Source organism: Gossypium arboreum, chromosome 6 (assembly GCF_025698485.1).
Source record: "Gossypium arboreum isolate Shixiya-1 chromosome 6, ASM2569848v2, whole genome shotgun sequence".
Classification (NCBI taxonomy): Eukaryota; Viridiplantae; Streptophyta; class Magnoliopsida; order Malvales; family Malvaceae; genus Gossypium; species Gossypium arboreum.
The window spans coordinates 102,913,337-102,927,119 of NC_069075.1; the positions used below are offsets into that span (position 1 = coordinate 102,913,337).

At 32.7% G+C, this 13,783-nt stretch overlaps 1 protein-coding gene across 1 annotated transcript; it reads right to left on the bottom strand.

Moving 5' to 3' along the window:
* Positions 1 to 628: 628 nt before the first annotated feature.
* On the bottom strand, positions 629 to 4,399 carry LOC108486375 (EIN3-binding F-box protein 1-like). Its single transcript, XM_017790409.2, has 2 exons — positions 3,945 to 4,399; positions 629 to 3,126 (listed from the first exon to the last, which is right to left on the bottom strand). Exons 1-2 carry the CDS (start codon positions 3,967 to 3,969, stop codon positions 1,196 to 1,198), a joined length of 1,956 nt encoding a protein of 651 aa, XP_017645898.1. The 5' UTR covers positions 3,970 to 4,399; the 3' UTR covers positions 629 to 1,195.
* Between the last annotated feature and the right edge of the window lie 9,384 nt (positions 4,400 to 13,783).

Sequence of the window (13,783 nt, forward strand, 5' to 3'; positions counted from 1 at the left end):
TTAGTTTTTGAAATTGGCATATATATTTTTAATTTGGTCTTTAATTTGGACTCTATTAAAATATGACAACAGTAATATTTTGAAATTATATCATGTTATCACTTAACAAATAATATATATAATCTAAAATACCAAAAATTATTAAAATTAATTTTAAAGAAAATACAAGATACTTTAAGGAAATCTAAATTTAGGGACCAAAACCGAGAAAAGCTACCAAGTTATGGACTAACGTGAGCTAAATAAAAAGTTCCAAGGACCAAAATAGAAAAAGTTATGTAATTGAAGGGCTAAATGTTACTTTATCTATATTTTTTTTAACCAAAGGAGGAGGCTGCCGACGGAGGAGGGTCTTCCAAAATCAGCTTGGCCATGATGTCGGCTAATATTTCTTTTTTAACATTGCTGTTGGCAGTATGTTATTTTTATTCTATGATCCCTTGCGAGCGTTACGATATCTGCTTCGTTTCCATTTCCAACAATTTGCTGCATTTCATTTTAAGATAATTTTATTGGATTAAAATTTAGTTAAAACGAACGAACTGATTTATCTTGTATCAATTAAATTAGTTTATTAAATCGATTTTATATAAATAAATATACCAAAATTGTATATATAACTCAGGCATTATAATTTAATAACATTTTTATTCATCATGAGAGCAGAAAAACATACATGAAACTAAATTTTATTACATGGTTTTGAGAGGGTTACAGTTGGCAGTTTCAGAGCAGATGAAACCAGCAAAATCAGGGCTTGGTAATATGAACAAAAAAAACAACTACAAGAGTTGTCATGGCAGACTATATATTGCTGCCATGGCCAAAGCCCATGAAAAGCTTGCAACACCACGCTTTGAAACTGCAAAAAGCAACCTCAAACTACAACCCAACATTGGAAAACCAACTTTAAATAAGACAATATTAAGCAAAAGCTTTGGCCTAAAGCAAATATGCACGAAGGATAAGCAAAAATCCAGGACCCATTTCAGGGAAATTCAGCCATGAAGAAACCGACGCCCATTTTCAGGCTCAAAAAGTAGTAGCAGATCATCCCGGATGACCTGCAAAAAAAAAAAAGAAAGAACGACCGTATTCCCTGGAAAAGGGACCAAGTACTGGAGGAAAAAGCTGCTGGCTACTTGCAAAGGCTGTTCTGAAAAATCTATGTATGGAGGAGTTTGTATGCATTAGTTTAGAAAAGGATATCACACCTCCATAGCTGCTCCGTAAGTAGCTCCACGGCACGGCTGCTGATTGCTTTGCATTGCTGTAGGTTTAATCCCAAGAGGGTCTCACCCAGTTTTCCAAGTGATGGCAAGCTTTTGTCTGAAACCATAGAGCACCCGGATACCGAAAGGATCTGCAGATTGATTGGATTGAAATGAGCCAGAGCTGCAATTCCAGAATCGGTGATGGTGCACTTGGAGATATCGAGATCAGTTAGCAACTGACAGTTTTCGCCAATTGCAACTAAACTAGCATCGCTGATCTTGCAACCATTGAGATTCAGCAGTTCTAGAGTCCACCCATGCAAGTTGGAGATCGTTTGAACAACTTTGTCGCTCAAATTCACACAACCGCTGAGATTAACCTTTAACAAACCAGCCTCACAACTCTCGAGCAACGGGAGAACCCCAGCATCTGTTATTCCATGAAGCCCACACAACTCCACATGCTGCAGATGAGGGCACAACTTCCCCAACGCAAACAAGCTAGCATCACCGAAACCAGGGCAGTTATGGATGGACAAAGATCTAAGGGATTCACAAGGGGATAGAGGTGGCAATCCCGAGTTTAGGTCCTTAATGCCTAAACAGTTCGCAAAAGAAATAACCTTCAACTTTGCACCACAGTTAATAAGGGAGCAAAAAAACCCAAACTGAGTGATTCTGTGGCACTCCTCCAGTTGCAAGCACTCTAGTGAACTGGCTGCTTTGGCTAAAGACGACAACCCCTTATCTGATAAGAAAGGGCATTTACTGAGGCATAACTGCTTCAAATTCGGGCAACCTTTTCCAACAGCTTCAAGTCCCAAATCTGTTGCTCCACGGCAGGATGTAACTGTGAAAGATTTCAATTTCTGTAGTCCATGACCGTTACCCATTACCCAGAAGCCCTTTTCACTCACATTTGGAAGGCTAGTGAGAGAAAGGTCGGTCACTGCCTTGCCATAGTGTCCAATAACAGCAAGAGAGACATCAGTGATGCTCAAGGCCTGGAGCTTGACTTTTGTGAGGGAATATGAGGCTGAAGACAACAGGCTCGCAACTCCTTGATCTCCAACAAGGGGGCAATCTTTGATGGAAACATACTTTAGATTGGGACAGCTACGTGCTATTGCTTGAAGACCTTCATTTCCAATGTTTGCACAACCCTCGATGGTCAGATCAGTCAAGTTAGTGCAGCCCTTTGCTACAGCAAGCAAGGACTTATCGGTAATTGAGGGACAGTGGCAAAGGTCGAGCTTCTCTAGCTGGTGACACCCGTTGGCAATCTCGCAAAGACCTTCATCTCCAACAGAAGACAAATTCCACAAGGAAAAAACCCTTAGAGAAGGGCACCCGCGGGAAATGGCTCTGAGGCCAACAGTAGTTACTCCATACCTGGACTTGCTTCCTCGAATGAAAAGTTTTCCCAATCCTCCACGACTAGCTGTTCCGACAGCAATAGATGCAAGTCTAACATCTGTTGCTTTCTTCCCATCCAAACTCCTTGAGAGGTATCCATCACCCTCAACATCTGAATCTACATCCTCAGAAGAAACTCCACCTTTTTTATCGGTACTCTCGTACTCAAGATCTGATGCTTGGGTGGTTTTATTATCATCGATTTCATCTCTACGGATGTTGCTTACAAGTGTAAGCCAGCGCTTGGAAACACAAGCACAGGTACTCCTCTCTTGGCCTCCAGGTAACCGTCTGAAGATTTCAAATAAGCATTCATCGGGGAGGATCTCTATTGAAGGCTTCTTTTGCTCAAACTTCCCTCCAGCGAAAACGAATGGGGAACTGACGCGGCACCTCTTGCAAGGAGGGAAATACACATCCTGGTTAGGGTAAAAAAAGAGACTTGACTCCTTGCGGTTTGGGTAGATTGACCCCCCAGGGCAAAAATCATCACTTCCTGCAAACCAATACAAAGAACAACTATGAGATCAACGAAGCAAATTACAAGAAAACCGAGCTAAAATTTTTGAAAGATGTTTATTGATCAAATAGCACTTGTCTAGGAACCTAAGAACAACATAAGGAGGCTAACAAAGAAACCTAAGAATATTTAACTTTCACACCATACAAGATCTATGAACTAGATGGAGCTTATAACTCAGAAAGTCCATCTCAGATGTAGTCCTGTCCTATGTAACTGAACAAACAACCTACTGCCTAAAAGACAGTCGTCCGAACAGATCCAGTCAGAATAGACCTGATCTACAACCAAAACTCCTTTATTGCTTTCAAGTAGAAAGAATCATTAAACCATAAAAGAAATTAAGGTAAGAAACATCCTCAAAGTTCGTGCATAACATCAAAATCTCTTCACATCTTTGACAGTTGAGGGTTAATCTAATAAGTGGCATGAAAAAAAAATGAACAATCAGACTTGTGCCAGAGGCACCTAATCTACAACTAGAATCACCTAAAGGCTGCTAATTTTTTCCTCCCTTATCTAACTGAATTAACTAATTTACAACCAAGACTAAAAAATTCCACATTTATCCAGTCAACCAAATACCATGAAACAAAAAATCTTTGCTAAAAGGCTATTAAAACCATCCATGATACTTTTACAATAATGATAAAGACGAGTACCCTAAGTTACCTAAGATATCTCAAAAATCCAAAATTTGTTCATATAAAGAAAAAGGGTATCCACATATAAGACAACAGCTGAGAATTACAAAAAAAAATAATAATAATAACTAGCAAACATGAAGAGCTTACCACTAAAAGCAAAGAGCTTTGACATGAGTACAGCTCAAAAAACCCCGGGAGGTCAAATATGCACTGTTCCACGCCCAAAAACCCTCCAAAGAGAGACAAAAAAAGAGACCCAAAAAGGAAGAAGGCAAAAACGTCACCGTGTATGGCTTGAATACACGAATGCATGAGAAAGATTGGAGCTTGAAGATGATTGGAACCCTATTAGATAGGGCAAAAAAAAGAGTGAAAGAAAGAAACTGTGGAGAATGAGAAATGAAAGATGAGAGGTAAAGGAAAAAAGGGGTTGGTTTTATGATGAGAGGAGAGAGGCTTGGGTATGTGATAATACACTGGAAAGATACCCACATGCAATGTATTTGAGCAAAAATGTCGTTTTATTTATTTTTTTTTTCCTTCAATACTCTCTATCTTCTCCCCCACCACCATTTTCAATACCACTAACCACTTTTTCTTTTGTTGGTTTTTTTATAATTGGCCTTTTTGTTGTTATGTTCCCTTTATTATCTTAAAATTGAGTCTATTTTAATTGGTCCCTTTATTTTACAAGAATTAAGAGGTTAGTCCTCCTACTTTAATTCGTTAAGGTATTTCCCTTTTGCTTTACGAAAATTAATAATAGTTAAATAATTTATATGTAAATCAACAATTCAACTATTTATATTTACGACATCAGTAAAATAATAATTAAACAAATTATATGAAACAAATTAATAAAAATCACCGATTCAAATTCATGTATTACCATAATTAAACTAACTTCTTGACTTTCGAACTAAATTTTGACAAATAAAATAGGGGAGTAATTTCTGGATTTTATACTACCATTTATCTTTCTGATCATAGTGAAATTTCAATTATAATCTTACTGTTTTCTTGTTCTCCGATCATAAATTGTCAATTTGAAATATAGATGTCTTTTTTTCTCTCATAAATCCATGAAAAGTTACTAATATGTGAAGCAATTCCATAGAAATATAGTATTTTGTCTATGCCATATGTTCAACTTTTTTTAATTGCATAAATGATAGGTATTTTCCTTATATGATCTATGTTAAGCTTCGGTTTTGTAGGTAGAAACTAAATAACTTATGATATAAATTAAATCATTGTTAAAAATATGATAATTTAAAGTATCAAATTTTATATAAAATAAATTATTGATATTATAATTTTGCGTAAAATATAGGGTTAATATATACTCTTTGGTACATGAGTTTGTCTTTAATTATATTTAATTTGGTACTTAAGTTTTTTCTCCAATTTGGTACTTAAGTTTAGCTTCAATATTCGATACCTAAATTCTTTTAATTTGATGTAATTAAGTACTTGAGTTTGACTTTGATGTTCAATTTGATACCTGAGCTCTTTTTTTCCCAATTAAGTACCTATGCATTTTTTACTAAAATGCACGAGTTAAACATTCATTGGATTATATGATTTTGTTTGGTATGGATACCAAATTGAACATTAAAACTAAACTAAGGTGACAAATGATATATTAACCCTAAAATATATAATATAAAAACAACCCAAATATATAAAAGGCTAAAATATGGTTTGAGTCCCTATACTCTTCCTGCATTTTAAATTTAGTCCATCAACTTTTTATTTCCAGGGATTTAGTCCCTCTTCTTTTCAGATTTCAAATTTAAGTCTAATTATTAACACTATTAAAATTATTTTGTTGAATTTGTTTTCGTGACATTTTCAATTTTAAAAAGAAAAAACTCATTTGGTAGCCATGTGACAAGAAAATAATGTTGTAATAAACTTAAATTTAATAAAAGAATTGTAATAGTGCTAACAACTGAACTTACGTTTTAAATTAGAAAAATAAAGAGATTAATTTTTAAAATAAAATAAACAAACTAAAATTCTATAAAAAATTAAAGCATATTTTATGGAATTAAAATTTATAAAATTTTGTTTTTAGACGAGAAATAAATACTCTACGTTTAGACCTGTAGTGATTACAAATAGGAGAAATATTTTAGGGTAAATTGTAAAAATAGTCACTTTTATTTGCTGCAGATTACATTTTAGTGACTTATGTTTGAAACGTTATATTTTAGTCACTTATGTTATCATTTTGTTACGAAGTGGTTACTCTATTGTTAAACTTCGTTACCTCCCTAATGGCAATCCTACATGGCAGTCCAAATTGGTTAAATATCAGCTTCAATATCCAGTTACTAGAATGAAAATAGGTTTTTAATTAAATAAATTTAATTTAGACTACCACGTAGGACATCCAAGTTGGCATTTGAAACCCATTTGGACTGTCCCGTAGGACCGTCACGTAGGATCGTCGTTAGGGAGATAATGGAACTTAACGGTAGAGTGACCACTTTGTAACAAAATGATAATGTAAGTGACTAAAACGTAACATTTCAAATATAAGTTATTAAAATATAATATGAAGCAAACAAAATGACTATTTTTATAGTTTACCTAATATTTTATTATTAGGCATAATTCATTAATTATATAATACTTTTATAAAGGATTCGTCCCAATTCATAGAACTGACTTAATTAAGTAACGTTATCCAACCTTAATTAAGCAACGTTCTGAGTTAAAGCTTTTTTCCGGTCATGCCTTGTTTTTTAAAGCTATACAGCTTTGGGGAACTTTATACAAGAAGGGGGAAGGTAAGAAATAACATTATTACACCTTAAAATGGAAATTTAGCATTTTATTTGAGACAAGAAAGGAAGAGCATGCAAAAATCATTACCAAAAAGTCAAAAAAAACATGTTTTCAAACGTGTCAAATTGTTGGGCTGTTATACGTTATCTTGCGGAATTTAGGAATATGAATATACGTTTATCGAACATGCATGATTAAGATAAGAAAGCAGTGAAATTTATTGCATGAATATACGTTTATCGAACATGCATGATTAAGATAAGAAAGCATTGAAATTTATTGCATGTTAAAAGGATAAATATAAATATTCTTGAACATGCATGATTAAGATAAGAAAGCATTGAAATTTATTGCATGTTAAAAGGATAAATATAAATATTCTTGAGGATTAGGTTTATCCAAGTTCTATATTCTAATTTAATTCTTGATAATAAAAATTAATTTTCACTTGAATCTAAAATTAGTATAAATAAAAACATAAATAATTTGACCCAACCAAACTCCCATTTTAAAAATCGAATTTAAATTATACAATAATCAGCCCAACTGATAAGGTGTTCCAATGAAAATTAAGAGAGGAAGAGGGGAAAGTTTCCTTATTTGGTCCTACCTACCTAATTAATTAAGTTTTTGTTTAGAGTAATTTGGTGGGGGCAGCAATGTGACTTTTGATTACTGTTATTCAAGGCAATTTAGATACATCCATCACCCACACAATTCTTTTTGTTTCATTTCACATCCATTAATATTAATTACGAATCCATTTTATAATTTATTAATTAAATTGTTAACAACTCTCTCTAAATTTAGAATTTAGTCCCTCTTTTTTATCTTAAAGAATTCAGTCATTTTACTTTTTTAAATTTTTGGTTCAATTATAGATACAGGTTATAATCAACGTCAATAATGACAGTACGAATGACCGCAAAACAATAAAAAAGAAAAATAAAAATTTACAGATTTTACGTGAAAAGCCCTTATCGGGAAAAAGCACGGGCAGAGGAGGAGAAATTCACTATGTTGAAAAATACACACTACAAGTGGGGTTGGACCACATCTATTTAAGGGTTAAACAATCCTGTTATAATCAATGTTTAATAGAAGAAGTATAGCCTTATACGGATTGCCTCTCTATTTTATCTCTTTAACAAGTGACAAGACTCGGGTCATACAACTCTAATAATACTGTTACAATTCTTTTGTTAAATTCAAGTTATTACTATATCGTTTTTGTTGTATAGCTATCAAGTGAGTATTTTTTTTTCTATTTTAAAATGTTACACCAGTGAATTTAACATAACAATTTTAATAATGTTGACTATTGAACTTGAATTTTAAAATTTAAGAAGTAAAGAAATTAAATTCTCGAAAATAAAAATCGAAGGACTAAATTTCAAATATATAAAAAGTACAAAGACTTGGATGACAATTTAACCTAAAAAACAAGAGTGTTCACGTTCCATGCTTTTAAACATAATACATGATCTTTGTATTATTCTTATTATGATATAGTATCATTTTTCTTTGTTCAACTAGATAATGCATATGGCAACCTTAACATGGCCTGTCCATAGACATGTTCTAATAATGCTGTTAACACATAATTTTGTCTCCATGGTTAAAGATAATGTAGCTTTTTAATTGATCTATAACTTTAAATTCCAAAATTTCGTGAATAATTAAGACATAATACAATATATGAGCTGAATTATATAGGATTTAGTTCGTTTATGTAGTAATCATTGCAAAGAATGTCAAGCTATTGATGAATTCTAGCATATAATTAATAATTCACAATCGAATATACTTATTATTCATATTTTATCAAATATGAGATATATATTTAGCGAAATTAAGTTATACATTTTAATATCAAAAGGTAATAATGTTCACTATAAATTTATTTAATTTATTAAATAATGTGATTTTTTAAATTTTAATTTTAATTTTAATTTAATGAAAATTAATTATTATTATTAACTAATTATAAATTTTATTAAATTAATCTTTAAATTTAAATTAAATATTAAAAATAATATTTACATCTTCAAATATTAAAATATATAATTTTTATTCGAAATATGAAACTCAAATAATAAGAAAGCCTATGTAATAAAATAGATTACATCCAAGCAGTCGAATCTGGATTTTCTGAATCGTCAAAAATTAAAAGTTTCGAAGTTAGGTAAATAAAAAAAAAATGAAGCTACCAATTCCCAATGCTAAACGAAATAGCTTAGGTAGATCCAATATGTAATGTTCGTTGGTAGTACATTCCCCCAATGCCAAGTAGCTATTTTTCTTTACGAGTTTCCAACTCATGAATTCCAACAATGCACGTGTCTGCATGTATGTCTTCCATATTTTAGCAGCCTTTTGCTGACCTCCCAATCTTCTTTTGCTTATATTATATAATATATAGATTCTTCAAGTTGAAATTTTATACAAATCTTTGAGGGATCCACACGTAATAGAGTATGGCTAATTCCACTTATATAGTTACTTTTTTCAATCCTATTTTAATTATTACTTGTGAAAGCTGAAGAAAGGAGAGAAATTCATGGCATCAAAATCATCAAACAAAATAAGCTAATTTATCGTTTATTCTTTCTTCATTATAGTTTTTTCAATTAACCAGTTCCAATGTAACTCTAGAATAAAAGCATTTTTTTTACTTTTATGATAACTTCTTTGACTAATTGATTAAATTTTCTATTACAATTAGCAAGAATTGTCTTTCTAAATTCCAAAAATATCCAAACAATTTATGAAAGTCAAGGTTACTTTTAAGTCTAGGAAGTAATTAATCAAATTTAATATGTTTATGGTGTAACTGTTCTCAATCCGGAATAAGTATGTGTATGTAATTTGTATATTTTGATATATTAAAAGTTTGAGTTTAATTGGTAATAGAGTCAAAAGTAAATATGTTGGGGATACGATTTATGTACGGAATAACTTTACTTACAATAAAGAAATCCATAATCTAATAAAGTGTAAAAGGTATCCTCTCACGAGTATTTCTTAGTTGATGGAAAAAAAGTGACCACGAGTCATTTGTCTAGCACGAACGATTTTATTACTATGTGTTAGTAATAAACTTTTTCACGAGGGAAGGTACAGTATTTACCATGAGATAAAAATATGATCATATTGGGTGAACAGATTTAACCCAAAGAGATAAAAGATATCTTATGAGTATAACACATTAATGGCAATGTCATTTATAAGTTGCTTTCGTAATGATATATAATAAGAGAGAGCTCAACCATGGTTCTTTTAGTGGATTGACTCCATGACTAAATAATGTTGTAATTAATAGTGTAACACCCCTAACCCGTATCTGTCGCCGGAATAGGGTTATAGAGTATTACCGGAGTTTACAGAACAATTACAGATAATTTATGTTAATTACTATTCATTTTTGAAACTAGTCATATTGTCCATTGAATGGACCCTTGGGGCCCAATATAAACATTGGAATCGAGTCGGGACTAAATCAGGAACTCAGAGAATTTTTCACGAAATTTTAAAAATTTTCCTAGATGTAGGGCACACATGCCCGTGTGGTCAAGGGACACGACCGTGTGACTATAAGACACGCCCATGCTGTAGGCCATGTTCTACCCTGTGTAACTCTCTAACTTGTACCACATGGCCAGCCACATGCCCGTATGCTAGGCCATGTGATCAATTTAATTTTCTAAAATTAGGTGCAAGTTTCACACGACCAAGATACACACTCGTGTTCTGGGCCGTGTAGCATACACGACTGAGACACACACTCGTGTCTCTGCCAATGTGCCCAATTCTGAGCATTCTATTTCTCAAATTTAAGATGCAGGGGACACAAGGCCAAACCACGTGCCCATGTGCCAGGCCGTGTGTCACACACGGTCAAGACATACGCCCATATGTCTACCTGTGTTGTAACACCCCTAACCCATATCCGTCGTTGAAACCGAATTTTGGAGTATTACCAAAACATGCAGAACATTTTTAGATAATTCCTGTAAATTACTATTCATCTATCGAGATCATTCAAAACATCCCTCAATTGGACCTTTGAGGTCCAATACGAGCATTAGAATCAAGTCAGAACTTAATCGAAAACTCATAAAATTTTTCCCGACATTTCAAAAATTTTCCAAGGTGTAAGGTTCACACGCCCATGTGGTCTAGGGACATGCCCGTGTGGTCAAGCTGTGTAGTACACACGCCCTTGTCCCTAACCCGTGTAACTCTCTGACTTTTAAAGCATAAAGAAATTAAAGTCACACGGCCAAGTCACACGTCCATGTGCTAGGCCGTGTGGCAAATTTTATTTTCGTAATTTAGGTGCAGTTTTCACACGGCCATGTAACATGTCCGTGTCTAAGACCGTATCAACCATATGGCTGAGACACACGCCCATGTCTCTGCCCGTGTGCCCAATTCTGAGCATTCTGTTTCTTATTTTTAAGATGTACGGGACACACAGCTGGACCATATACCCACGGGACAAGCCGTGTGTCACACATGGCCAAGACACAAGCCCGTGTGTCTGCCCGTATGGACAAAATAAGGCTATTTCCTAGCCTCATTTGTCACCCAAGAGTTACCTTTTTCCTGCACCAAAACTCACAAGCATATATCTACCAATCCAACATTATATTCACATAAAATTTTCCATCAATCATGTGGTATTATCTCATGCATTAAAGGATATAAACTTACTCTTAACATAAACTTATATGCTAACATAATTCCAACAAACTAACACATAATAAGCACTTATGTGATTACCAAAATATTAATTCAAAAATAGCCTAACTTAGACCATCACTAGCCACTCCAATGGCTAGATTACAAAACCACAATTACAAGCCATCATTGGCTAAATAAGCTTATACATGCTATTATACCAAAATGAGATAGTGGATAATATGATGACTACTCCGATCGACTTCCAACCTTTGCGACCTTTGAGCACTATAAAATAGGGAAAATTAAACGGAGTAAACATTTTATGCTTTGTAAGTTCGTATAACGGAAAATAAACTTACCAGTCATATTTACTAATACAAGCATACATAAATTTACATCCCATCGATTTTGGGTAAGTTACCTAAACACATGCACTTATTCAACAAGTTAGTCACATAATCTCATATGAATATCAAGTAAACATAGATGAGCTCATCACCATTAATTTCACCTTTCTACCCTTCAAGGGTCTTTTCTGTCGAACTATTGAAATCTTGATGGATGTTCGTATAATATCACATGCACAAAAGTACCCATTAGGGTACATAATAGAAAGACACACTCTTGAGCTTTACATTTTATAGTAGGATTACCATTTTATGCTAAATCCTATCCGTAGCATATGCTCTAGAGAGCTTAGTATGGATTAACCGTCTGAGCTAAATCCAATTTATAACCTAAGCTCAAGAGGGCTTATATTAGAATTACCCGTCCGAGCTAAATTCTATCTGCAACATATGTATTATTATTCTTAACCCATCGAAATTCAAAATTCTACCGGAACATGACAATTTGTCCATTTTTCACAACTTATGACTACTTCATTATGTGTGTCATCTCATACATATCAACACAATCATAGAATTCAATTTAATTATTTTAACATACATATTTAAGTTACACGAACTTCCTTGAAAATGATTCGTATTTGAATGTCAACTAATTTGAAACCTTTTGCTTTCCTCGATCTAGTTTCGTAGTTGGTCTTTCCAGATCTATATGGATAAATTTAACTATTAATCTATCACAATTCATTTACATTTGCATTTTATTACATCCTAGGAAAAATTACCATTTTGCCCCTATTCTTTTCAAAAATTTCAATTTCATCCTTAGGCTCGAAAAATGAAATTCATGCAATTTACTCCCTATTCCAAGCCTAACCAAAATTTCAACTTAAAATTTATAGCACTTATTTTTTTATAATTTCAAAATTTTTCATGGTTTTTACCACATTTTCATTTTAGTCCCTAAATAAAGTTTTCATCAAAAATTACTTTGTAAAAGTTGTTTATCTATGAATAACTTTTTATTTTCTACCATAAATTTCTAATTTTCAGCATATTCATCCATGGCCCAAATTTCATACCTTGATAACTATTCAAATAAATCCCCTAAATAGAAACATTAGGCTATCCCAATTCTAAAAATATAGAAATTACTAAAAACAGGACTTGATTTCATACCTTATTAAGCTTGAAAAGTTTTGTTCCTCTCTCCTAGGGTTTTCATAGAAAAATTGGGGAAGATGATATGAAATTAGATGATTTTTTTTCTTTTTAATTATTATCATCTATTAATTTTATTGATTTCCAATTTAGTCCCTACCCTTTTTTAATTTTTCCATAGATGAGTCATTAAAATATCTACTAACTACTCTTCAATGGTCTAATTACGATATAAGGACCTTAAGTTTTGAATTTCATAGCTTTTTGATACCTATAGCTACTAGAACCCAACTTTTACGTTTTATGCAATTTAGTCATTTCCCTAATTAAACAACCGGTAAAATTTTCGTACCAAAATTTTCATGTGACCTTCCTATCATTATGCCAACCATAAAATAAAATAAAATAATTTTTTTTTTATTTTTGGCTCGAATTTGTGGTTTTGAAACTACTGTTCTGACCTCACCGAAAATGGCCTGTTACACGCGTGGACAAAATAAAGCTATTTCCTAGCTTTATTTCTCACCCAAATTTGTCAACAACCTACACCAACAATTGCAAACATATACCAACCTATACAAGCATTATAACCAAGCCAATTCTAACATCTAAATGATATATCTTTTCATGCATTCATGTTTAAAATTTTTACCTTTTGTAAGCATACATGATTAGTAAATTTTTCTAATTCAAAATTTATCCTTCATTAGATATATACCATATCCTATTTAACCATTCCCAAACATACTAATTATATTATAACCTTTATATAAACATGCCAAAATATAACATTCTAGCCATTCCAATGGCTAGATTACATACAACCATTTACATGCCATCAATGGCCAAGTTAACTTATAAAAGCCATTATAACAAAATGGGTTTACTATTTATACCAAAGCAAGCTAGAGGATAGTGTGATATTGCTCTGACGGATCTCCCACCTTTACGAGCTTCCGAGCACTATAAAATAGAGAAAATAAAACCTAATAAGCA